A 25293-nucleotide genomic window follows, 5' to 3' on the forward strand; every position below is an offset into this window, starting at 1 on the left:
AGACTAAATCTCTCTATTGTTATCAGTTGTATTTGTTGTGCCCTTTTTCCACAACAGTAAAAACAGTGTTATTTGATTCCTCCATTGTCCGTTCATTGTCGCCCCCTGTTGTGGGTCCGTGTTCCTACACTTTCACAACATAAACAACAGAAAAGGGACTTACATTTTGGTGTGCCACTGCTGCTAAAGTCCAAATTGTGACGTGTAGTCCAGTGATGCTGTCCACTGACTTCAGGCTTCCCCCCCTAAAAAAGAGTTTGGTAGTTCCTCAGTCCAGCCAAAAACCCCATCAGCGTTTCATGTGAACGGGTCTTTATGCATCCAGACAGCTTACAGAGGAGTGAATTTTGTGAGTGCGTGTGTGTGTGTGTGTGTGTGTGTGTGTAGCAGTGTCAGTTAGCTCAATCAAATCATTGTGTCGTTGTCCCCCGCGCACGTGCGCACACACGCAACCGGCTCGGTCAACTGTGTACGTCCAGTGCAGCGAAAAAAAAAATCATGTCAGAAATGAGTCCAGCTTTTCTTTCTCTCTTCCTGCTAACAGCCTCCAAACAGCACAGTGGATTTGTTTTGTGTGTATGTGTGTGTCTTACAAGCAGTGTCAGTTAGCTCAATCAAATTATGTCTCGGGAGAGTCGTTCTCCCCTGCGCTCGCACACACACATACACACACACGTGCAACCTGGTCGGTGCTTGTGCATGCATGCACTACCAAAAAAGACTGTGTATGTCCTCAGTGCAGTGAAAAAAAAAAAATCACGTCAGAAATTAGTCCAGCTTTTCTTTCCAACTTTTTGCCAACAGCCTCCAGACAGCACAGTGGATTTGTTTTGTGTGTGCATGCACGTGCATGTGTGGGTGCTCGTGCATGTGCATGCATGAGGACGTGCATGTGTGTGTGCGCGCACATGCAGAGTGCAATGGTACCAAACCTATGGAACCAAATTTGCACTCTAAATGGAACCAAGCTGCACTCTAAATGCAATGCAACACAAATGGGATGAATTAATCCATGTCATGTGACATACAAAGCACCAATCAGTGTTTAATTTGTAAAGTGGGAGGTCCCGGAGCACAGAGGATGGGTGGCTCCAGTGCAGAAAAGAAAAAAAAAAAAAAAAGGGGGGGGGGGGGGCGTTTGCGAACAACGCTGTGCGCCACACCGAAAATAAACTGGGCATGTATTGTAGGCCTAATAACACTAGTCACACCAAATCCAGATAGAGTACAAATTCCTGCGATAAACGAGGGACCACTGTACATCATTAAACTGATGTACAGTGGTCCCTCGTTTATCGCGGGAGTTAAATCCGCGAAGTAGCGCTATTTTTTACACTTATTATAGATGCTTTAAGGCTGTAAAACCCCTCACTACACACTTTTCTCAAACAAGCATTAACATTTTCTGACTTCTCTCTTGTGTAAACACTCTTTTTTCTTCTGTGCGAGAAGATTATAAACAGACACACGCAGAACACAATGCGCGGCTCTCCCTTCACTCACTGCCTCCGGGGGTACGGATGCGGGACCCGCAAAGAATCCAAGTCCTCTCTCGGTGGCCACGGAGCTCTGTGGCTACGGTTAACATCCGGATCAAAACAGCGAGCGTAGCCTCTGGACCTGTTGCCACATTTGGCGCAATTCCGCACAGCAGACAGGAGGGCGGCGGTGTGATTGGCAGTGAGAGCAATCGCAGAGATTTTTTTATTTTTTATATTTTGTTAGTCAAGAGAGGTGGCGAATCACGGATCCAGTATAAATAGCTGGCGGAGCCAACGTCAGAGGTTCCGGAGCATGCTACAGCTTGCTCCCCCTCAAATTAAGCCCTGGCACCAATCAAATGACAAGGATCCACTCAGCCGTTATATAACATGAGACATCAAACAGCCCTGACTGTGCCATGACAATAATTGGTTCATTAAAATGATTATGCATGTTTGGAGACATTCAACTCTTTCGAAACTCAACAAACCTGGAAAAAAAAATGAAGTAATTACAGTAGAATACAAACACTGATTTAGTGCACTGGGTCATATTGGACATAATCATAAAGTTATTCTTTTGATGAAGGCAAAACTGGCTCCAGGTCATAAAAAAGATCCTAAATTCTAAATTGCTCATTTCACCCTGAGATATTTGTTAAATGTATAATCACATTGGCTGTGGCATTTTTACCAATTAAATGAATGCAAAACAAATCTTTAAAAATAGAAAGTCCATCCTACAAAGATAAACATTTATAAAAAATTTCCAATTAATCTAAACTCATCGTTCTGTGGACAGGCATCACGGCACAAAGAGAAGAGGATGCATGCCGATGAAGGTGAAGTTGTAGTACGGGGGCAGACCCTGATGTACGATGCTACTGAACCTCTCCCAGGAAAACGGTGGGAGGCCATCCTGTGTTGTTGGTCCATTTACCGCCTCCGCACGGAACTCGCTGGCCATGTGGAAATCTGCCACCTGTGATGAGTTAGAACAGATAGTCTGAAGCTAGAAGAGGGCTAAACACACCCGACGTGTATTTTTCTGACATGTTTTACAGTGTAAGTAAGCTACCTTGGTGTCATAGCAACCGTCTGGTGAAGGTTTCTCTGGCCTCAGGTCGTTACGGCAGCAGATAGTCTTACAGGGGTCGCCTTTGGAGTACGGATCCTTTTTGTAGTCTGAAGATAAAAACAAGACTTTTCATGTAAACAAATGGGCTTTTCTTTGATTTTTAAATACCTCCACTGAAAATATTCCAGTTTAGGAGAATTGAAAGCTACAGCTGTTGACGATACATAAAATATGATGTAATTTACCAAGAGCATTGCATATTAGTACAGGCACTTTAAAATTCATAATGTTTCCTGGAAATGGAGTTCAGGTTGTACAACCAGGGGTGCCACCAGGGATTTTGGGCCAAATGAAAAGAAATTTTACTGGGGTGTTGAGAAATGTTTCCAAAACATAAAACTTGGTGGTATCGATACACTATAAATAAAATATATGGGTGATTGTAAGTTTATTATTGAGTGTCATCTTATTTTGTCAGTATTATAATTGTAATGAGCGTCTCTCTGGGCCTCTGTCAGTCATAGTCCCCTAGAATCCTTTTCTTATTCTCCCCTTTTCCGCGCCCCTGTCAATAACAGTTATAGATTCTCACTTTCTCTCTCTCTCTCTCTCTCTCTCTCTCTCTCATTTTCTTCAGATCCTGCAGGTTTTGAATAAGTTGCAGCCTCTCATTTCAGAAGGTGTACTGCAGTAGTTTAATTTCCTAAAAATTAAAGTATGAATGAAAATTTTATCATAAGTATGGCTGGAATGCCAAATCAAACTAATACAAGAGGAGCGCCACGTATCGCTCACTCTATGGTACAGGAAGTCCCAAACAGGAAGTGCCAAATTTTGAGTCCACAGTGAAAGAGGAAATGTCAAATGTCAAACACTTCCTGGATTGACAGATGAGATCCCATGGAATCTCGCGGGAACTCAGTGGCAAGTTCACACTGAAACCGGAAGTGCCAAATTTTGAGTCCACAGTGAAACAGGAAATGTCAAACGCTGAACAATTCCTGGCATGGGTGGAGCTAGAGCAGAGGCCAGGGTTGCACTGGGCTCCCAGTGCAACCTGATTGGACACAGATGATTGACAACACCGCACATCTGGTTGAAAAGAGATGCATTTGGAAATCAGTGAGTCACATTGACTGCTAGGTTCCTTCTGTCCAGTAGTTTGTGCTATGTACCACAAAAAGTTCTAATCCACCTTAGTAGAAGAAGAAAAATGTTTCCCTCAGATTTGAACTGAACACGTTTGAACTGTGGACTAGTAATGACACCAAAGTTATACTGGTGAGTAAACAACTGTATTTTATGCCAGAAATGAGGTCCAGGTTGTTAAAAGCGGCATTTCTCCTTTAATTCAGGTTGTCTTATGCCTTACGTTTGTCTCCAGTGATTTTTAAATGAGCAAGCAGCGGTTGATTAAATAACCTCTTAATTTTGCTGTATGAAGGACTTAAATAACCTCTTAATTTTGCTCTCTGACTGACACCAGGATGATGCATTTCACATAAAAATACACATGCCATTGAGTGTTTCTCAACTGTACTCAAAAGTATTGGAACACTTGGTATTTCACACATTTTAATTTGTTTATGCCATTTCAAATACAAATAAATAAATAAATCTAAAGTTATCCTTCAGCTACGTTCAGCTACAATTTGACAGAAAGTACATTTGAGATGAAAGCCTAGATTTGATGTTTTGGTGAAAGAAACTTTTGTTTTTCTTCATAATTGATGTAAATAAAGGCCAAGACATATTCAGTGACTTGGAGATGTTCATGTTTCCATCCTCTGACTTGTCTGAAGAAAACTGGCAATAAAAACTGACTATTATTTACAGGTTTTATCAAGTTTGGGAGATTTGGTTTTAGTTTGTGTTTGAGGAAGATAATTTTAGAAATTTTTATTCTTTAGATTTTTTTTTTTGTATTTCTTGTATTTGAAATAGCATGAACAAATTAAAATGTGTGAAATACCAAGTGTTCCAATACTTTTGGAGGGCACAGTATCCTAACCTTATGATGAGTGTAAAATGAGTGTGGTATTATTACTGTTTTGTTTAAGAATGTTTAATTTTCACTGTTGCTGCACTTTGTGTGAAATCATAGTCATATCTTATATCATACTGATATGACAATATTGAGATACGATAATTTGGCCATATTGTACAGCCCTACTGTCAACTAGCTGAAAAGTCTGAATATTAATTTACATCAACATAAAAAAATGCTTAAAGTGGCAGGGGGTTAAGAGGGCTGTAATTAGGGGGGTCTGTGGGGTGGAGCCCCCCAGAAGCTGAAAGGCAAAAAAAGAAAAATGTTTAAAAAGGTGGGATGTCTGGGGGGCAGAGGTCCCCCAGAAGCTGAAAGGTTTTAGCCATACTAATGCTCCCCTGAAGCACTCAAAAAAAGTCTGAAGGACCTAAATGACATGGTGAGATGCTGAAGAGCTTCACTCGTTCATGTCTACGACATATGCATAATAAGAACAGACCTGAGTCCACCCTTCCATCCATTTACTTAGTATGTAGTAACATTGGTTAAGAGCCTACTACCCAACTGTTACTGTCGTATGTACCAGAAGGAAGTGAGCAAGTAGTAGTCACACAATTCAGATGTACTACACTGTCATCTTACCTGTCCTATGACCCAGATATTTACAGATGACACGTGTGCATACCCACATATGCCACGAAAATTTCTATTTTGCAACAGCAGATTTTTTAAGTGATCATAATATTATAATAATGTAATTTCTGACTATTGAAGCCCTTCCTTAGTCAGTCACTCAAGTCAAGAGAATGATTATGCTTAAATGGGTAATACTCAGATCAAAATTAACCTAAATTAGCCTAAACCTAATCCTTGCTAAACTAATCTGGACAAGTCAATTCATTTGACTATTAATGACTGAGGCAGTTTAATTAAGTTTGTCTTATTTCAGCGGGCTACTAGCAGCAACCTATACTGAACATCGGTGGTTCAGTGGTAGAATTCTTGCTTGGCCTGGCTTTGATTCCAGGCCAATGCAAATCAATTTTAGTGGTGGTAGGCTTGTTTGCCAGTGTGGAAGGATCCTGGTTTATGGCCACCCCTGGCCATTCTCCATGTTGTGTCAGGAAGGACATCCAGTGTAAAATGTCTGCCAAATCAATACACTAATCCACCTCTGATCTGCTGTGGCGACCCTGACTGAAACAAGGGAGACGTTGAAGGAAATTTCTTACACCAACAGCAATTTGGGGTTCAGTGTCTTGCTCAAGGATAATTTCACATAAAGGAGTTGTCAAGTATCAAACCATTCGTTTGATTTATGGACAACACGTTCTGTGATGGTGAAGTACGAGGGCTGTCCATAAAGTATAGGTCCTTTTTATTTTTTCAAAAACTATATGGATTTCATTCATATGTTTTTACGTCAGACATGCTTGAACCCTTGTGCGCATGCGTGAGATTTTCCACGCCTGTCGGTGACGTCATTCGCCTGTGAGCACTCCTTGTGGGAGGAGTCGTCCAGCCCCTCGTCGGAATTCCTTTGTCTGAGAAGTTGCTGAGAGACTGGCGCTTTGTTTGATCAAAATTTTTTCGAAACCTGTGAGACACATCGAAGTGGACACGGTTCGAAAAATTAAGCTGGTTTTCGGTGAAAATTTTAACGGCTGATGAGAGATTTTGAGGTGATACTGTCGCTTTAAGGACTTCCCATGGAGCGAGACGTTGTGCAGCGGTCCCAGGCGCCATCGTCAGCCTGTTTCAAGCTGAAAACCTCCACATTTCAGGCTCTATTGATCCAGGACGTCGTGAGAGAACAGAGACGTTTCAGAAGAAGTCGGTTTCAGCATTTTAGCCGGATATTCCACTGTTAAAGGAGATTTTTTTAATGAAAGACGTGCGGGCGGATTGCAGCGTCGGCTCGCAGCCGCCGCGACTCTCCACCACAGGAAAAACACCTCCCTTGGAAGCCTTAAGGACAAGTTGGAACATGTCCAGCTGTTAAACAATTTCTCATATACTCACTCCACTGAAAGCCATCAAAAGCTGCCTGGATTTTACAAATGGTTATCAACACGGAGATGTTTTTCCTGTGCCGCCGCACCGCGCCGGCTGCGTCCCGACGCGCGGACCCGTCCGCACGTCTTTCATTAAAAAATTCTCCTTTAACAGTGGAATATCCGGATAAAATGCTGAAACCGACTTCTTCTGAAACTTCTCTGTTCTCTCACGACGTCCTGGATCAATAGAGCCTGAAATGTGGAGGTTTTCAGCTTGAAACAGGCTGACGACGGCGCCTGAGAGCACTGCGCGACGTCTCGCTCCGTGGGACGTCCTTAAAGCGACAGTATCACCTCAAAATCTCTCATCAGCCGTTAAAATTTTCACTGAAAACCAGCTTAATTTTTCGAACCGTGTCCACTTCGATGTGTCTCACAGGTTTAGAAAAAATTTTGATCAAACAAAGCGCCAGTCTCTCAGTAACTTCTCAGACAAAGGAATTCCGACGAGGGGCTGGACGACTCCTCCCACAAGGAGTGCTCACAGGCGAATGACGTCACCGACAGGCATGGAAAAACTCATGCATGCGCACGAGGGTTCAAGCATGTCTGACGTAAAAACATATGAATGAAACCATATAGTTTTTGAAAAAAATAAAAAGGACCTATACTTTATGGACAGCCCTCGTAGTTGAGCATGAGCAGGTTTTTTTTTTGTCAACACATAATTTCAGGTTTAAAAAACTTGAAATTCTATGTATATTGTATTTCAGACTGTGAGTTGGTCAATCTTATGTTTGTCAAAACTAACGGATCACTTAGTCTGAAACTGTTAAAACGACATTCCCTCTCTAAAACTCTTGAGGTGAGAAAACTCAAAAATAAGACAGGCTGCCTTGAAATTTTCAGATTCCTTGACTCTTCTAAAATGACTAACAAGAAGTGAAGAAGTGGATCCACGCACCATTAAACCTCATGATATGCTTCAAGGAGTCCAGGTCTTTGACATCTCCCTGATCCCGACGGAAAATCTTGGCTCTGGGACAAAGGTCATAGGAGTAGTCATCTCCATACTCTGTCCACTTTTCCCTGTAACCACTCAAAATGTAGATGTTCCGGTGGAAAGGAATGTTGTAGGATGGCCAGTAACCTACAGTATAACATGACATTTCCATGACCACAGAGGTTCTTGGAACACTCACATCACATGGGAATCTTGGAACCAAAAAAGTTCTGGCAGTGGTGCCATTACCTCTGCGTAAAGCCTGTGTCTGGTCCGAGTACTCCACCAGACCAGGGATCTGCTCCACCACGGTCAGAGCGCCGTCATCAACACTGTGTCCGAGCTTCACCTTGTTCCTGTCCAACACCATGTACTGGTTGTTATATGTTCCTACAGGAAATATGAATGGTGGATGGAAAAGCAAATTAAAATGCAGTAATGTTGTGCACTGATTATACCAAAAACCCTACAGTCATTTATAAACATACTCATCTATCATGAATGTAGTCATGAACGCCCTTAAATATGAGTTTTCCAGTGTTAATGAACACTTCATTCACTTGCTTGTGTTTTCTTTTTCCTGAAGGTTTCCAGCTGGGTTTTTTTTTTTAATATTTGCCAACTATGATACCCTGCTTGTCAATAATCTGGATTTTGTAGTTGTCAATTGTCTGGATTTTGTAGTTGTCAATTGTCTGGATTTTGTAGTTGCTTGTCCCTTGGTCAGCTTTCTCAGTGTTCCTTTTCTATTTATATTGTAACAATCTATTTACTTCAGCAAAATAATATATGAATATACGTATATGGATTATGTTACTGTATGTCACCTGTGTGAATGTGCAGTGTAACTGTTGGAGCCAATATGTATGTTTGTAGTTTGATCATTTCACCATTATTTTCTGCAAAATGTAAGAAACACTACAAGCACAAAGGATGAGCCACTTCTAAATGTATGACACCAGATAAGCAACTTAATACTTTGGTAGATGGTGCTATACTGAAGTGTATCTCTTTTTCTGTGATTTTAATTCCAACTTAGAAATTACATCTGTCATAAATCTTCTTCAGAAGCCCATTCCTTACCCTTCAAACTCCTTGCCCACCTCCTGACTGTACTGACGTCCACACAGGCCTCACAATAACTGTTGAGTGTAATGTTAGTCAATAAGTAAAGGATCATTCTGTACCCATTTTACTTCAATATCTTGGTTGTTCTTGAAAAATTCACATTGGAAGCAGAACTTTTCAGTGGACCATTGACCATGTAATTACTACACAATGCTCACCAGAGTTGTGCGTGGAGAAGATTTTGGCCCACTCTTCTCCAGTATGCGCTAAACTGTGAGCCAGCCGGACTCTCTGCCAAGCCAGCAGGCTGTTGGGGGTGATGTCAGCGAAAAGGGAGGAGTTAAAGATACTGTTGGTGGTCTGGGTCATCATCAGTCCACTGCCCAAGAGGAAGAAGTCATCCAGAGAAGACAAGAAGCCTGAAATCAGGCAAAACAAACACACACACAATTAAATTTGCTTTAAATTTGCTGCTATTAAAATTTCTGTATTGGTTCTTCTGCAGGTTTTGTTGGCTGTGCCAGATGCTTCAGAAGTCTGCAAACGGAAATATACAGCTGTGTTTACGTGGTAAATGGACTGCATTTATATAGTGCTTTTCTATATATATCAAAAGCTCAAAGTGCTTTACAGTAATGCCTCACATTCACACCGGTCAGGGTAGCGCCACGCAAAGTGGTTACTATACACCGGGCACAGCATGGGGATTAAGAACCTTGCACAGAGGCCCTTAGTGATTTTCTGGCCAGAATGGGGTTTGAACTGAGGATTCTCTGGTTTCAAGCCCACTGATTAACCACTAGACCGGGGGTCACCAACCCTGTTCCTGGAGGCCCCCTGCCCTGCATGTTTTATAACTCTCCCTGATCCACTGCCAAGCAATTAATTCTATCAGGTGTGTTCAGCCAATCAAGAGTTTGAAAACACCACTTTTAAAAAAATTAGGTGTGACTTGAGTAGGTAAACATGAAAAAGATGCAGGGCAGGCAGAGTGGCCATTTAACCGCGACAATAGAAAAGCAATCACTATGCCGCCAACTAGATGGAGCCAAAATAGACTAAGTCTATTTTGTGCAAAATGCTAAGTGATTCGATACAGAATCCAATCCAAGCAAAGGCAGCATAATGGCAGTGTGGAATACAGTATGTTGGTTGGCTGTTAGTTATAGCTATTTACAATAAAGTTCATGTTTAAACTGCCAAATAACAAGCTTCAATTCCATTTCTTTATCATAAGGTTTTGATAATGAAATGTTAGGAATAATTGCAATTTTTTCTGTATATATCAGCAGATATATATGTATTGTAATATTTTACTCCCTAATATTGGTATCTATATTCCCCCAAAAATCCAATATCAGTTGGTCTCTAATTGAAACTGTGACTCTGGACATACATGCTAAGGAGAGGTTCTAGTACATACCGGGGTAGCTGCTGAAGGACAGTTTTCCAGTGGCTGTGTAAGACTCAGTGATGTAGAAATCCCAGTGTTTGTAGAGCCGCATTGTGGCTGCATATGTGTACCAGCTGGAGTGGCCAAACAGAAGGTTCTCAAAGCCAGGCAACATCTGGGGTGGAGCAAGGAAAATGACAACATAGCATTACAGCATGTTGAAATATTCAATAGGGTACGTCCCAGACAAATGGACAATAAACACCAGTTGGCATGTCCTTTTAATGCAACAGGTCTTTACAATCAAGACATTTTGATATCTGACCTTGATTAGTGCAGAACAGTGTCCCATCCCTGGAAGTATAATTTTTCTGTAAGAGGACTTGGAGTCAGGGACCAAGGCTGGGATCAGATCCAACAGGTCTCCCACTGCATTCAGGAACTGGACAGCAAACTGGGATAGTGGCTGTGGGAAGGAAAGCAGATAAACACCTGGCAGTTAGTAAATTAAAAACAAACCGACACAGGAACATTGGTGATATAATAATCAGCAGTAGTCTTGGTAAACATTAGAGCTAGGCTTTGGAATGGAAACAATCTGACAAACTCATTTCAAGCTACATGCAACTTCAATCACACCTCTTCCTAATTTCCATCATGCATCCAGGAGGTGGCAATAGTGAGCAGGCAGCAAACAGTTGAAAGGCACATCACATAAGGAAAACAAACTTTTTAAATTAATGTGTTACCTCAAACTTAACCAACAACTAATCAGTTTATCCTCATACGTTTAAATTGGTGAGTTACAAGATGATCATATCATTGACTGGTTTTGAGTTATTGTGTTAACAAACTGGGGGACATGGACTCATTAATCCACTCCCTGTGTTTTATATTAGAACGGTAATACAAACGTCTGAAGGATTCGGAATTTGAAAAGAGCTTTGCACAATTAAAAACCTTGAATAGACCAGTCTTTTGTTTTACTTCCACATATAACACTTTTAACATCATAGATATAACTATTTCTAAATGTGTAAAAGTTCAATATTTGTGTTACTCTTGCTGTTATTAGGTATATTCTGATTTTTTTCTGTCAGTGGAACAGCTGCCATGGGTTTAGTCTGTAAAACAATACAGAAAACATTAAAAAAGAAGCTATTTCACCTTTTTGCCTTGTTTCTTGGCCCAGTCTGCAACTCCAGCTTGTAGTCCGTCCATCTGGGCTATGATGAAGCCTGTGTGTTTCCACAAAGGATCAGAACTCTTGTTCAGTTTAACTTGTGTTCTAGCCCATGAGTCCTGGTTACTAAAAATAAAAGCAACATTTATTTAGTGTTCATTAAAGTAAAGAGAAAACATGGAATGTAATTTTTAAAAATCAATGATCAAAGTAATAGATTTAAGTAGGTAGAATGTCAAGCCCAAGTCCTAACACGGCTAAACTCAACCTCCCATTACTGAATTTTGATCTTAGTTTGCATCCCAAAATCATACATACTGTAGCTTCAAGGACTATCACCATAACACCCAGGGGCGTAGCACCAAATTCTGGGCCCTAGGTACTAGCAACATTGAAGACCCCCCCCCCCCCCCACCAACACACACACACACACAACACACACACACACACACACACACACACACACACACACACACACACACACACACACACACACACACACACACTGTTATGTTCTTTTTTATTAACGCAAACACCAAATTTCTAATGCATCGTCAAACCACGTCTAAATCATGTATACCTTAGATCACACCTGGGAGCCAGAACCCTTTTTAAAGTTGGGGGAACAATATTGAGTTGGGGGGTCTGGGGGACCAAATTGCACCGTTTTCTAGAAAAATGGTGCAATTTGGTCCATTCCCATCTGTTAAAATGCACAGGAATGCACCAAATTGCACCATTTTTCTAGAAAGTGGTGCAATTTGGTCCCCCAGACCCCCCACCTCAATATAACTAGCTTTCAAGCTCACCTCTCCTTTCTAGAAAAATGGTGCAATTTGGTCCATTCCCATCTGTTAAAATGCACAGGAATGCACCAAATTGCACCATTTTTCTAGAAAGTGGTGCAGTTTGGTCCCCCAGACCCCCCACCGCAATATAGCTAGCTTTCAAGCTCACCTCTCCTTTCAAAGAATTTGGTTAGCAGCTGTTTTCCTTCATTTAGTTTTCTTTCCCTGTTCTTTTTTCTCTTCTTTTTTGAAATCCGGACTTTGATTTTTTTAGGAAAGACATTTTATTTCAGCCTAAACACTAGGGCTGCAACTAACGATTATTTTACTAATCAGTTCATCGGTCGAATAGTTTTTCGATTAATCGTTTTGTTTTTTTTTTACTTACATGTGAGTTTTGCCATTATTTCTTTGAGTTATTATTAAAAGGCCTTTATCACGCAACATCAACGTTTGACCATGTAACAAAGCTATGTTATATTCTCGTCAAAAACATGGCTGGAGTAGTGTTTTGTTTTATTTTGCACATACATACATCACCGACACACCACAAAGAGATTTCTATCAGTTTTCACCCAATTATGAGCATTTTTAGATGCCTACAGCAACTATCTCAACCACTGACAACATATTACAGCAAGAGTCCACAAAACTATTTTGATCTTTAAAAACATATTTTCATGGAAAAAGACACAAATGTGCAGTTTACTACATTTTATTTTTTTCTTGTGTAAAAACACAGCTTAGATGTGGTTTGACCGAAACAAATGGTCATTAAACCTAATAAAACAGGGATGAAGTGGAGGTTTAAGAGTCACTAGGTGTTCACAGGAAACAGTTATTTCTATATTTATGTATGTTCATTGTTAGTTGGTTTAATCTTTTCTGTTTTGTTTTATCAGATACTTTTTGTCCGTTTCTCTAAAACTGCATTGTGGCATTATTAGTTATTATTACTATTATTGTTGCTTCTATTATTATTATTATTATTGATATATAAATAAAAATAAATGAATAAAATATTACAGTTTGCAATACATTTGACTCTTTTATGACAACAAACGCTGAGCCATGAATTATTATACAGAAAACAAATGTGCTGACAGCTGCAACAGCTTAATGCTAACTTTAACATTGAAAACACCATAGACATGCTAACGCGTTAGCATCGGTCCCGTTTTTAAGTTGTTTCAGAAGACCATAACAGGTCAGATTAACATAAAAAGGTAAATATTACTCACAGACATATGCTCTTTGGGGTTTTAGTGGGGAAAAATTAAGATTAAGCGAAATAAAACACTGAATCAACAAAGCACCAGATCAAAGCACTGCTTCGATCTGCGAATCACTGCTTCGATCTGCGAATCACTGCTTCGATCTGCGAATCACTGCTTCGATCTGCGAATCACTGCTTCGATCTGCGAATCACTGCTTCGATCTGCGAATCACTGCTTCGATCTGCGAATCACTGCTTCGATTGGGTCAAGGTTCAAAGCAAAGCCGCGCTACAGAAACGGCTGATTTATATGGAAGAAACAAAACATTTGCAGTAAAACAAAGTTATTTAACAACTAACTGGTGACTAAATTAGTTGACAACTATTTTAATAATCAATTAAATCAATTCGTTGTTTCAGCACTACTATACACCTCCTCTTTCTGTGAGATCCCGTTTGGGATGTGTGTGTGTGTGTGTGTGTGTGTGTGTGTGTGTGTGTGTGTGTGTGTGTGTGTGTGTGTGTGTGTGTGTGTGTGGCAGCGTGCGGGCCTGGACTAAACCATTGTACAACTGTGCAGGGGTGGGAGGGCCCTCAGAGATCTTTCAATATTATTGTTAGAGCAGAATTATGTTTTGCAACATTTATACATTCATTCTAATTATATTCTTTTACAACATGAAGTGTATGGACATTAATAACATGCAACACAAAAATGTCTTTAATGCCAGTTTTTTGTGCCCCCCCCCAATGCTCTGGGCCCTGGGTACATAGTACCCTTTACCCCCCCAGTCCGACGCCCCTGATAACACCCAGAAACAATAAAATTCACCCAGTACTCAGATCTCAGTTACACTATGAAGTACGTTGTACTTAAATTAGTAAGGGGTGCTCACAAATATTTACTAAATTCAAATGAGCCTTTCATTAAAATGACTAGAAAATCCTGTTTTCTGGTTATACAGGTCAGAATGTAGAGAGTCACAGCTGAATACTCACATTGCAATTGATAGAACAATAAAAGGAAATAGTTTTATATGTTGGGAATAAATTTGGCATGCACTTGAAAACAGAAACAACTACTCTGACAGTGAACTTACACTTACTCTGACATGAACTGCCATGTAGGGGGAAAAATTACTGTGGAGCTAACAAAAAGCATTTTTATCAGGACTCAGATCTTACACAACAGCAGGATCTGATCATGCACAAACTAGAATGAAAGAGGATGTGAAAAAAGAGTTGAAACCCAGAATGTGGACTACATGAAGAAGCTGTGAGCTACCATGATGATGTAGAAGGAGAACTAAGACCTACATGGGCCCGAGGCTCAGTGGTGTTAGTTCTTATCCCCAGATTCTGTGGTGTGAAGTGAAAGAGCGTCTACAACTCCATCTCGATGGGCCACCAGTCCATCGCAGGTTACGTCCCCAGCCAAGGACAGTACCCATTTACAGCTGAGTGGACTGGGACCATGCAAATAACGTGTCTCGTTCAAGGACACAGACATTCAACTGGGACACTGAAGTAGGTCTGTGTTAATTTTTAAGGTTTAAAAACAAACAAAAAAAAACAGACTCACTTCATGAAAGTCTTGACTGCATCCAGAACTTTTGGGTCATCAATCAACTGTGGATACATATTGGTGTAGTGGTCAATCATCTGCCTGTTAGAAAGAGAGATACACGTCACATGATTTAGACGGCTGATGTCATATAAAAACCTCCAGAGAGCAGGGAGTGCTGTCAGGTATATCGTTTGATCAGGTGTGTTTGAATGTTGAAGGGTTTCTAGCTCCTGCTCAACTTGATTCAAGCAACAATCGAATAATAAATCAACCAGCTAATCAATGAAGGACTTTTACAATGAATAAACAAATTGGATTCAAAATTAAAAGTTGGACTCTCACTCAGAACATACAGTACAGAAAACCTTTTTCACATTGTCATTATGGGGTATTTTGTGCAGAATTTTTGGAGGAAAAAAGAATTTAATCCATTTTGGAATAAGGCTGCAACATAACAAAATATGGAAGAAGCGAAGCACTGTGAATACTTTCTGGATGCACTGTATACCTGTCAGGAAAAAGTCTTGGGGAAAAAAATGGATTTGAAGAACTTCACTTGTCTCATTTTAATGCAATATGAGCACATGTTTTTGAGTTATTTGCCAAAATGTTCAAACAAATCCCATGTTAGTAAGATCAATTTAATTTGATAATGTGTCTGCTGCAAATTCACACTGCACAGCCAAAAACTTCAAAACCAAACAACAAATAAATAAACAAAAATTAAATAAATGCACTGTAATGCTCCACAACATAATGAAGTACTAACAACACAAGAAATAGGTCTCTGCTTGAAGGACTTAAAGTGACGGACCGTTTAAGGCTGGCGCTCCACTCTTTATTGTTACTTGTTCCACAGAACTGAGTAAGTTTATTTATTTTTAATTTCTGATTATTTTACTATTAAGCTTGCTATATTTTCAAATTGTATTATTTTATTTACAATGCATAAAACAGTAGACATCAACTTAGAGTCCTCCTGGGAGAAACGTCTGCTTGTGAGTACTTCTGTTGTGTTGTGAATCTTTGCAAAGCGTTTCTGTGCTTCAGTTGTAGCACACTTATTATATTAAAGTATTGATTGTGCTGCAGGTTATTGGAAAGCAAAGTTTGCAAGCATTTTTTCAATTTGCAAGAATTTTTTGATGCTACTAGCTGTTGTTAAATTGATGTAGGAGGATTTTGTATGTCTGTTTTCTGCATTTGCTAGTCTTGTCTCACTTTGGAAGTGTTGTGGATTCTGTTACTCATTACTCTGGAGTTACAGTAGCTGATACACTGGGCTTTGTCACTTTTAGACTCAGTTTACAACAACCACAGTTACTGATCTTATCTAACTAGCAGTACCATGAAGTATATCATTTGAGGTTTTTTTCTTCCTGTAGTTAAGACATAGACGACTGATTTCTCAGTGGTATGAACAGATAAATCAATTCCTTCATTGAGCATCATATCCTCAGCTAAAAAGTCCACACACTTGATTTGCTTACTGGGCAGTGAGGAAGCCTTCCAGGTAGCCGGCCAGGAAAAAAGTAACCTCATCGGGTTCACGCGTTTTCCCATACCCAGCGCGGATCTCTAAGATGCTCCATCCTGTGCTGGCCAAGGTATTATTCAGGTACCCATAGGCATCCCCCTCCTTCTCCAGCACCCCCTCTACAAGTCGAACGTTCTTGAGCAAAGGGTCCCAGTAGACTGTGGCTTCTGTCAGTGCTGAGGAACATGAAGCACAATTTAAAGGATATAAGCAGAACAAGATGTTTATATGTACTGTATATAGCACATAAAGTGTGTGTGTGCGTGTGTGTGTGTGTGTGTGTGGGGGGGGGGGGTATCATATGTGTGTTGATTACTGGGTGAAAAACACATCCATCATTTAAGCTTTAATAAATGGTTTGGCCTAAGTCTAAGGTCTAAGAGTCTTAGGTCCGTCTTTCACAATTACATTCAAGCTACAGGGTATCAACCACACACCACATAGATCTGTGGGATAAGGAGTTGGACTAACAAAATGTAGACCAAGGTTCAACTTTCGGTAACGTAACCTGTTTGTGTCTTTGGACAAGACGTGCCATCCATGATGATCACAGAGACTTTTTTTTCCCAGAAATTTAATCAGTAGTCACTATTATAGCAACCTATAGAAACACAGCTTCTCATTATGACATGATGGCATCACTACCTATCACGGTTCAAATTACACCAAGAGGGTTCTTCCACCGAAAGTTTGAAGCGGTGACCTGGTGCAGAGGATTTGGCCTATTCTTGTGAGTCACTCACAAGACAACAAGTACAATAAAAATCTGAAATCCCACCACTGTTAATATAGAATCAGCAGTTATTATCCAAAAGGGGATCATGTTTTTCATTCAATTTGCCTGTTTGTCTGTCTGTGGAAAATAGTTTCGATGATCATGGAAGAGTTGGTTAGATTTCAAGATGTTCTGGTTCAAGTAGCATTCATTTATTCTTATATAACGTGTCCCATAGAATTGTTATTATAAGGGTTATTTGATTGAATAAAGACTCAAAAAATACTTTTGGCCAAACATAATGAAACAACAGGAAGAGCAAAACATACAAGGTGCATTCAAATGGTATCTGACCTTATTTTATACCACAGAAACAAATGAAGTGCGTGCGTTGTCATTTGTTGTGGAGACGTAGGGAACCTTCTTGTGCATACGTGAAGCTTTTCCGCCTACAGATTGCATCAGTTACTAGCAGTCAGCCTTAAAGTGAAGATGTACCCTCAGCATCCGTTGGATTCTCATTTGTTATAACTTGACGGAATGACTTCAGCAAAGTGATTGCATCAAATTTGGCCAAAAACTTGGTGATACCCAAGCAGAAACCATTTGCAAGATTCAGCTGGCTTTTGGTGATGATGCCATGAGCATAACGCAAATAAAAGAGTAGCACAACCACTTCAAATATGGGCAACCATCAATACAGAGTGAATCACGTTCTGGTAGGCCATCCACAAGCCGAAGTGACCAAGTGACTGTCAAAATACTCACTTTGGTCACGGATGACTGTTGAGTCATTCACATCATCAGGAGAGCCGTCAGGAGAGGCGTCAGTGCCATCGTTAGGCGGGACAGCTGACCTGTCTTTAGGAGGGTGCTAACTAGAGCACAATAGGTGCTAATTAGAGCAATTGTTTAGTCACTAGCCTATAGCAGTCTGCCTCTCGGTAGGAGGGGTCTGGTTAGGTTTAAAACTCCAGCTTTTGTGGCTTCTGTTATTCTTCTCTACAAGAGTCAAGACAGAACTCAGACTACCAGAGCAAGAATTTTAGCTGAGGAAGCTTCTGCGATTTGAAGCGAAACATCCTTGCGTCAAGCAACCCAGTCCAGTCGAAGATTCAAGCTTCTCTACCATCATATAACAACTTGCGGATGATGTCGAGATTAGGACACATTCAATACATTTCATTTTGACGGAGGATTTGGGCATGCAGAGAGTGTCAGTGAAATTTGTGGTGAAGCTGCTAATGGTGGAGCAAAAGGAACTGCATCTGGAAGTCTCCCAGGTCATGTTGGAAAGTGCAAACAGCCACCCCACTTCCAAACACACCCCTGTAATTCGTCAGGCTCCCTGCTCTCCTGACATGAGACACACACACACACACACACACACACACACACACACACACACACACACACACACACACACACACACACACACACAAAATGTTAACCTTTAACATACGAGGGCTGTCAATAAAGTAACGGTCCTTTTTATTTTTTTCAAAAACTATATGGATTTCATTCATATGTTTTTACGTCAGACATGCTTGAACCCTCGTGCGCATGCGTGAGTTTTTCCACGCCTGTCGGTGACGTCATTCGCCTGTGAGCACTCCTTGTGGGAGGAGTCGTCCAGCCCCTCGTCGGAATTCCTTTGTCTGAGAAGTTGCTGAGAGACTGGCGCGTTGTTTGATCAAAATTTTTTCTAAACCTGTGAGACACATCGAAGTGGACACGGTTCGAAAAATTAAGCTGGTTTTCAGTGAAAATTTTAACGGCTGATGAGAGATTTTGAGGTGATACTGTCGCTTTAAGGACTTTTCACGGAGCGAGACGTCGCTCAGCGCTCTCAGGCGGCGTCATCAGCCTGTTCAAGCTGAAAACCTCCACATTTCAGGCTCTATTGATCCAGGACGTCGTGAGAGAACAGAGAAGTTTCAGAAGAAGTCGGTTTCAGCATTTTATCCGGATATTCCACTGTTAAAGGAGATTTTTTTTTAATGAAAGACGTGCGGACGGGTCCGCGCGTCGGGACGCAGCCGCCGCGATGCTCCGCCACAGGAAAAACACCTCCGTTGAAAGCCTTAAGGACAAGTTGGAACATGTCCTGCCTGTTAAACAATTTCTCATATACTCACTCCACTGAAAGCCATCAAAAGCCGCCTGGATTTTACAAATGGTTATCAACACGGAGGTGTTTTTCCTGTGCCGCTGCACCGCGTCGGCTGCGTCCCGACGCGCGGATCCGTCCGCACGTCTTTCATTAAAAAAATCTCCTTTAACAGTGGAATATCCGGATAAAATGCTGAAACCGACTTCTTCTGAAACTTCTCTGTTCTCTCACGACGTCCTGGATCAATAGAGCCTGAAATGTGGAGGTTTTCAGCTTGAACAGGCTGATGATGCTGCCTGAGAGTGCTGCGCGACGTCTCGCACCATGAAAAGTCCTTAAAGTGACAGAATCACCTCAAAATCTCTCATCAGCTGTTAAAATTTTCACTGAAAACCAGCTTAATTTTTCGAACCGTGTCCACTTCGATGTGTCTCACAGGTTTAGAAAAAATTTTGATCAAACAACGCGCCAGTCTCTCAGCAACTTCTCAGACAAAGGAATTCCGACGAGGGGCTGGACGACTCCTCCCACAAGGAGTGCTCACAGGCGAATGACGTCACCGACAGGCGTGGAAAAACTCACGCATGCGCACGAGGGTTCAAGCATGTCTGACGTAGAAACATATGAATGAAATCCATATAGTTTTTGAAAAAAATAAAAAGGACCGTTACTTTATTGACAGCCCTCGTATAAAAGTAAGTGTAATTTGACCCCATAGTCGTGTTAAAAGCAAAAGCAAAACCTGAACTGAGATTTGTCATAAAGTCATCCCACTTACTGTCAGCAGAGGAAAGGGTTGAGACCAGACCAACCAAAACACAGACACACACACTCGTTACATAAAACATAGCTGGTAAAAACAATGTTTCAAAATAATCTCTCTTTACATAAACGGGGCAAACGTTTACTTCGAGTCGACGGACCAGGCTAATTAACATAAGAAGGCGTGTCCATACGCCTTCTGCTCGTCATTTTGACACGTTTGACATGCTCACTGAGCATTTATAGGCACGCCCCTTTATGTTAATTAGCCTGGTTTGCACAGTAACCTGAGGAAGTCGTCAGAGAATATCGTCATCAAAGTATTATTTGTTTTCGTGGGTTTTGGCAGATGTCCTTAAGTTGTTGTTCAAAGACACACAGCTTTACCAATTACCTAGTTTAGTTCAGTCACATGGGCAAATTGCTCATAGTCAAATTCACAAAGTTTAAAAACTACACAAAAGAGCAGCTGGTGTAATTCTCAGTAAACATGTCAGTGACCCATGCCACTGACATGTTTACTGATGTGGTCTGATGATCAGAAATGTGCTGTGGATTTTAATAAACAACCTTCTTCCTGACCATCTGAACAACGTTAAGCATTAGAAAATTTACAATATTATGCTTTTACATTATATTACGCCATAGCTACTATATAATTCATTTCACAGGTTACTGCTTTGCATATTACATGTGGAGTTTGTTTTCCCTTAATAAAAAAAAAGTAATTGTGATCTGTACCACAGACATTTGACAGTTTGACGCTGAAACTATTATTGCACAATTTATGTGGCTAAACATATTTTTTCAGTTGAAAAACAGATATTTATTTCGTTAGTGATTTCAGATGTAAATTATTATTCCTGTTGATTTTAAAATTACATGTATTTAATTTTGGTATAATCTGGTAAGCATTACTACTAAATGTTCCATTTCAGTTTAATATCTGTGAAGTACCAACACGGCTAATAACACAGACAGGGCAGGAGATTAAATGTAATTAAGTACCAAAGAGGAGAATAATAATTTTCGGTTCACTAGTATCATTGCCGACTGTACATTTCTGTTGTTGTGTTTGGTGAAATACTTTTATATGTTCGCTGGTCTAAACTAATATTAAAACAACTAAAACGGTTATTATCATCATGCTTTGTTGTTACGCTGTTATTACTTATTAGTGAATGGTTAACGTTTTAGTATTTGAATATTAAAATAAGAGAGTTTAAACGAAACTAAAAACTATGATGAATAAAGAAATACATGACGATACCAACAAATAAACGCGAAAAAAGACTCCACCCCAGATGGGACTCGAACCCACAATCCCTGGCTTAGGAGGCCAGTGCCTTATCCATTAGGCCACTGGGGCTCGATAGAAATAACACACTACAGACCATATTTAGTTAAGACAAATAACATAAATAAGATGTTACTTTTGATAGAATTCATGCGTAATTTTTTTAAACGTCTTTATTGCGTGTGTAATATTCAAGACACACCAAAATGAATTCTAATTGATCTGATTTCATCCACCCTGCTGTTATCACATATCAACCGACCCGCGAAACCAGACAGTCAGTCTCAGTACACTGAGTTTCTAAGTTGAAAACAAAACAGAAATACATAAATAAAATATAATAACCTCTTTTCCTGCCGCCTGGAAGCGATCCTGATGTAACACTGCCCCCTGCAGGTGATTTTGATACAACACTGCCCCCACGTGGCAGCCACAGAACGCTGAAAACTAATCAACAAATTAAAATGACCGTAACGGGCAAAGCACTTTTGTGTAGTTGCAACATTTTCAGTCAGATAGTCACCCCGGCAGATAATCATACCAACTACACCACAGAATGAGACTGGCATTTCATTGGTCAATTAAACACTTATACAATTCAGAATAAATTAATTTGGAATGACGAAAGTTTTACAGACACTTTTCCCTTGTGTCTTAGAATACAGCAATCAGCCAACAACAAAGGATATAAGGAATGATAACATAAAGATTGCAACACAATAATATGAAAAAAATAAAATACAACAACTCTGTACAGTAAAATGATAGAAGTTGCAGTGCAATGAAATCAGTCACCAGGAACAGTCTCGGGTCTGAAGTCACATTTTGTCTGTCAGCTTCATTTGTCAGCAGGAACGATGAACTGAAAGCATTATCTTGAAAGTAAATCCTTCAAATCCTGAATATGACAACTTCACAGCAAAGAAGGGGAAGAAATCAATCAAAACCCATTACAGTAAAAAAAAAAAAAGGCACACTTTTAAGAATACAGTTCCCTCTGTATCATTAAAATTTCTGCACAGTAAATCTTAAGTGAACTGGGCTACTCTCATTTGTAACTGGTCCAATGTACAGTAAGGCCTTAAAGCAAAGCTCTGCTTCTTGTGGAAAAATCCGCAGCAGTGCATGGTCTCGGTAACCGCAGCCGCAGAGCTCCGTGGCCACTGAGAGAGTTTTATATCTTTTTAATGACTTGGATTCTCTGCGGGTCCTGCATCTGTACCCCGCAACGGTAACACCGGAGGCAGTGTGAGCGAGGGGCTAGCATCAGCAAAAACTATTATTTTTGAGAATCAATAGTAAGTTATGGGACAATAATAACCACAGAGCAGCAGTGTAATGCTTCAATATCCTCACAATATTTTGGACCTGAACTTTATCCTTCACCCCATTTAACAAAAAAACTCTGTTAGAACAGTACTGAATGTACAATTGTCTTCCACTGTATTTATTGTACACACTATGAGAGAGCACTGCATGCTGCAGTACTGAGGAATTTCCTATTAATTTCTGATCAAATGATTATTATTTCAATTAATATCACAATGTTTTTTTGATCCAGAATGTATATTGTCACAATTTTGTGGAAGTGGTGAATTGAAGTCAGAGCTCCAATGGGAAACCTCAAGCCAGATCCATCTGCACTGTATTCATTGTGTTACTCAACACAGCAGCAGTCATGAGGTCAATGTTATTAATAAACCATCAGCCAAAAAATGTGCTTTTCTGCACTAACATAAAATGTACTGTAAAATAATATTATAGAGGTTATGTGTGCAGAAGAAATAAGACAGGTCACTTTCCTGCCTGAGGCCCGTACCCATTTACACCTGGGTGGACTGAGACCATGTGTCTTGTGCCAGGACACAAACAGGTAACATGAGTAGGATTTGAACACAGTCTGCACATATTAGCAGGCCAGCTTCTTGTCACTCAGCTACCTGGTCTATGTGTGCAAATTGATGTCAAAATGTGTTGCCTGTGTTGGTGTAAATGGATTACAGTGTGTACCTATAAAGTGACCAGTGAGTTAGTATAGACATTAATTCAGGAACGTTAATATTTTTACTCATGCAGCCATTTTTCTTGCTTACATTTGGTGTTGGGGAGCTGGAACGCTCTGATGTGGGAACTTGAACCATGAAAATTCTGACACCCTGCTGCACCTGGGAGGCAGCATTACACCTCCACCACAGGCACTAATTTTAACTGTACACTCGATACCACTGAAGAAAAAAAAAAAAAAAGACTCCAAACGGACAATTTACACTCCTGTAGCAACTTTTCCAGTTATTTCATCTGTTCGCCCTCTCTCTCTCTATCTAGCTATATAAAAACTTTGCTTCGATCACTGATATGAAAGATGGTTCAGGTGTAGATTTGACTTGCACAAAATCACCAGCACACACTTCAAACTCTCATTCGTCATCAATCAGCTTCTCAGCGCCGTTCTCTTCTTGTCTGATCTGGCTACTTCCATCGTCTCCACCGTGGCCCTCCTCATCCTCGTCTTCATCAGTGTAGGTGTACGGCTGACTGCTGTAGTTGATGGTGGTGCGGGACAGGTCCACTTCGATGGGGAAAACGTCAGCCTCCTTCAGGACTGCGTAGCACTCATCATAGTAGCGTGACATGCCTGATACAAAACGCTGCAGCTGGAACACGATGTCCTGGACTGGAGAGAAGGAAAGAGGACAGGAATCAACTGGTGGCTGGTGGAAAAGTGGGTTATGTAAAAAAAAAAAAAAAAAAAAGTATCAAGAAAAATTTTGTAATTGGACACTGAAGACCAATCTATATAATAATAGTCAAGTAGTCTCTGTGTGTGTGTGTGTGTGTGTGCGCGCACACGCGTATGTGTGTATGGCTTCGATCACACAAAAAACGGGGAGGGCTGACATTTGCCATTTGGTATACTTATATATACCAAATGCTGCAAAACAGAAAGTTGATAGGGCAAATATTTTTGGAAAAAATTAGCAATTTTATCAAACCAGCAAAGTAAACAATGGGCATTGTGCTGCAATGCACTATGGGAGTTTGGGGTTTTGAGGTTTTAAATGTTATCGTGGTTTATGAAGCAAGAAATAACTTTCTGAAACTGAAAATGCCATTTTTGGAACCCAATAACACCTCTGAACTTATTTCGCAGACGTTAGCATGGTGATGTCAGAGGCTGGTAGCTATCTGCAAAACTCCGTTTCGTCTGTGTGTAAATATATTCTCTTTGTCATATATTATGTCAATGCTAGAGAGTAATAAACACTTCTAAAACCGAAAATGCCGTTTTCTGAACTTATTTCACGGACAGTAGCATGGTGATGTCAGAGGCTGGTAGCTATCTGCAAAACTCCGTTTTGTTTGTGTGTAAATATATCCTCTGTCATATATTATGTAAATGCTTGCGAGAAATAAACACTTCTAAAACTGAAAATGCCGTTTTCTGAACTTATTTCACGGACAGTAGCATGTGACATCACAGGCTGGTAGCCAGCTGCAAATCTCTGTTTCGTTTGTGTGTAAATATATCCTCTGTCATATATTATGTAAAAGACGGCAAGAAATAAACACTTCAAAAACTGAAAACGCTCTTTTTGTAACCTGATAACATATTTTGTGGCATTAGCTTGCATGCTAACTTCCGCTAACTCAAAGTTAATTACCTATGGAGTTAAATTTGCCTCATTAATACCAGCAAATGCACAGAGGGTGATATACAAATATTCCGTGATTTGCATAATTTCCACTTTTGTCAAAAGTGTTTGTCAAAAGCTCACGTACATACGTACACACGCAAAGCCTCCTGCAGACGCTGTTAAAACGTAAATATTGTTTTTGATTGATTAATAGAGGGGCTTTATTGAACATGTACAAATTGTAAGACAACGGGATTGTAATAATTAATTAAACAACTGCAAATTATAAAGAACACAAGGCTCATATGGTTGAGGGTAATTTAGCATCCCGTTATATTTTTATTTATTTTTTAAGATGCATGCTGACAAATCTGGCGTCATATTCAATGTTACAAAAAAAATTGTAAAATACATAAAAAAAAATCAATTTGCCATTCATGCATGTTAATGTTTAATCTCGAGTACTTTCT

The 25293-nt window shown here is 40.2% G+C and overlaps 2 protein-coding genes and 1 non-coding gene across 3 annotated transcripts in view; all 3 read right to left on the minus strand.

The window, feature by feature from the left end:
• Positions 1-1898: 1898 nt before the first annotated feature.
• On the minus strand, positions 1899-20050 carry plbd1 (phospholipase B domain containing 1). The gene is made up of 11 exons (XM_034191009.1): positions 19908-20050; positions 16255-16477; positions 14780-14863; positions 11178-11319; positions 10336-10476; positions 10041-10185; positions 8836-9036; positions 7799-7939; positions 7511-7696; positions 2560-2666; positions 1899-2463 (listed from the first exon to the last, which is right to left on the minus strand). Exons 1-11 carry the CDS (start codon positions 19975-19977, stop codon positions 2287-2289), a joined length of 1617 nt encoding a protein of 538 aa, XP_034046900.1. The 5' UTR covers positions 19978-20050; the 3' UTR covers positions 1899-2286.
• A 1137-nt stretch (positions 20051-21187) lies between these two features.
• On the minus strand, positions 21188-21260 carry trnar-ccu. The gene has a single exon. It is a non-coding gene; the product is annotated as a tRNA-Arg (tRNA).
• Positions 21261-22470: 1210 nt separating this feature from the next.
• Positions 22471-25293, minus strand: part of pick1 (protein interacting with prkca 1) — a 9127-nt gene continuing 6304 nt past the window's right edge. The window contains 1 exon segment of the mRNA XM_034191351.1: positions 22471-23935. Within this exon segment, the coding sequence (XP_034047242.1) occupies positions 23606-23935 (330 nt within the window). The 3' untranslated portion in view covers positions 22471-23605.

Source organism: Thalassophryne amazonica, chromosome 16 (genome assembly GCF_902500255.1).
Source record: "Thalassophryne amazonica chromosome 16, fThaAma1.1, whole genome shotgun sequence".
NCBI lineage: Eukaryota > Metazoa > Chordata > Actinopteri > Batrachoidiformes > Batrachoididae > Thalassophryne > Thalassophryne amazonica.

Bases quoted from the DNA above. Each gene is read 5' to 3' on its own strand.
- plbd1 (XM_034191009.1), bottom strand. From the start codon at position 19,977: ATGTTTTATGTAACGAGTGTGTGTGTCTGTGTTTTGGTTGGTCTGGTC. The intron at 16,478-19,907 runs GTAAGTGGGATG...CATGTTCCTCAG, and splicing joins AACCCTTTCCTCTGCTGACA to CACTGACAGAAGCCACAGTC. The intron at 10,477-11,177 runs GTGAAATAGCTT...TCCTTCCCACAG, and splicing joins CCAAGAAACAAGGCAAAAAG to CCACTATCCCAGTTTGCTGT.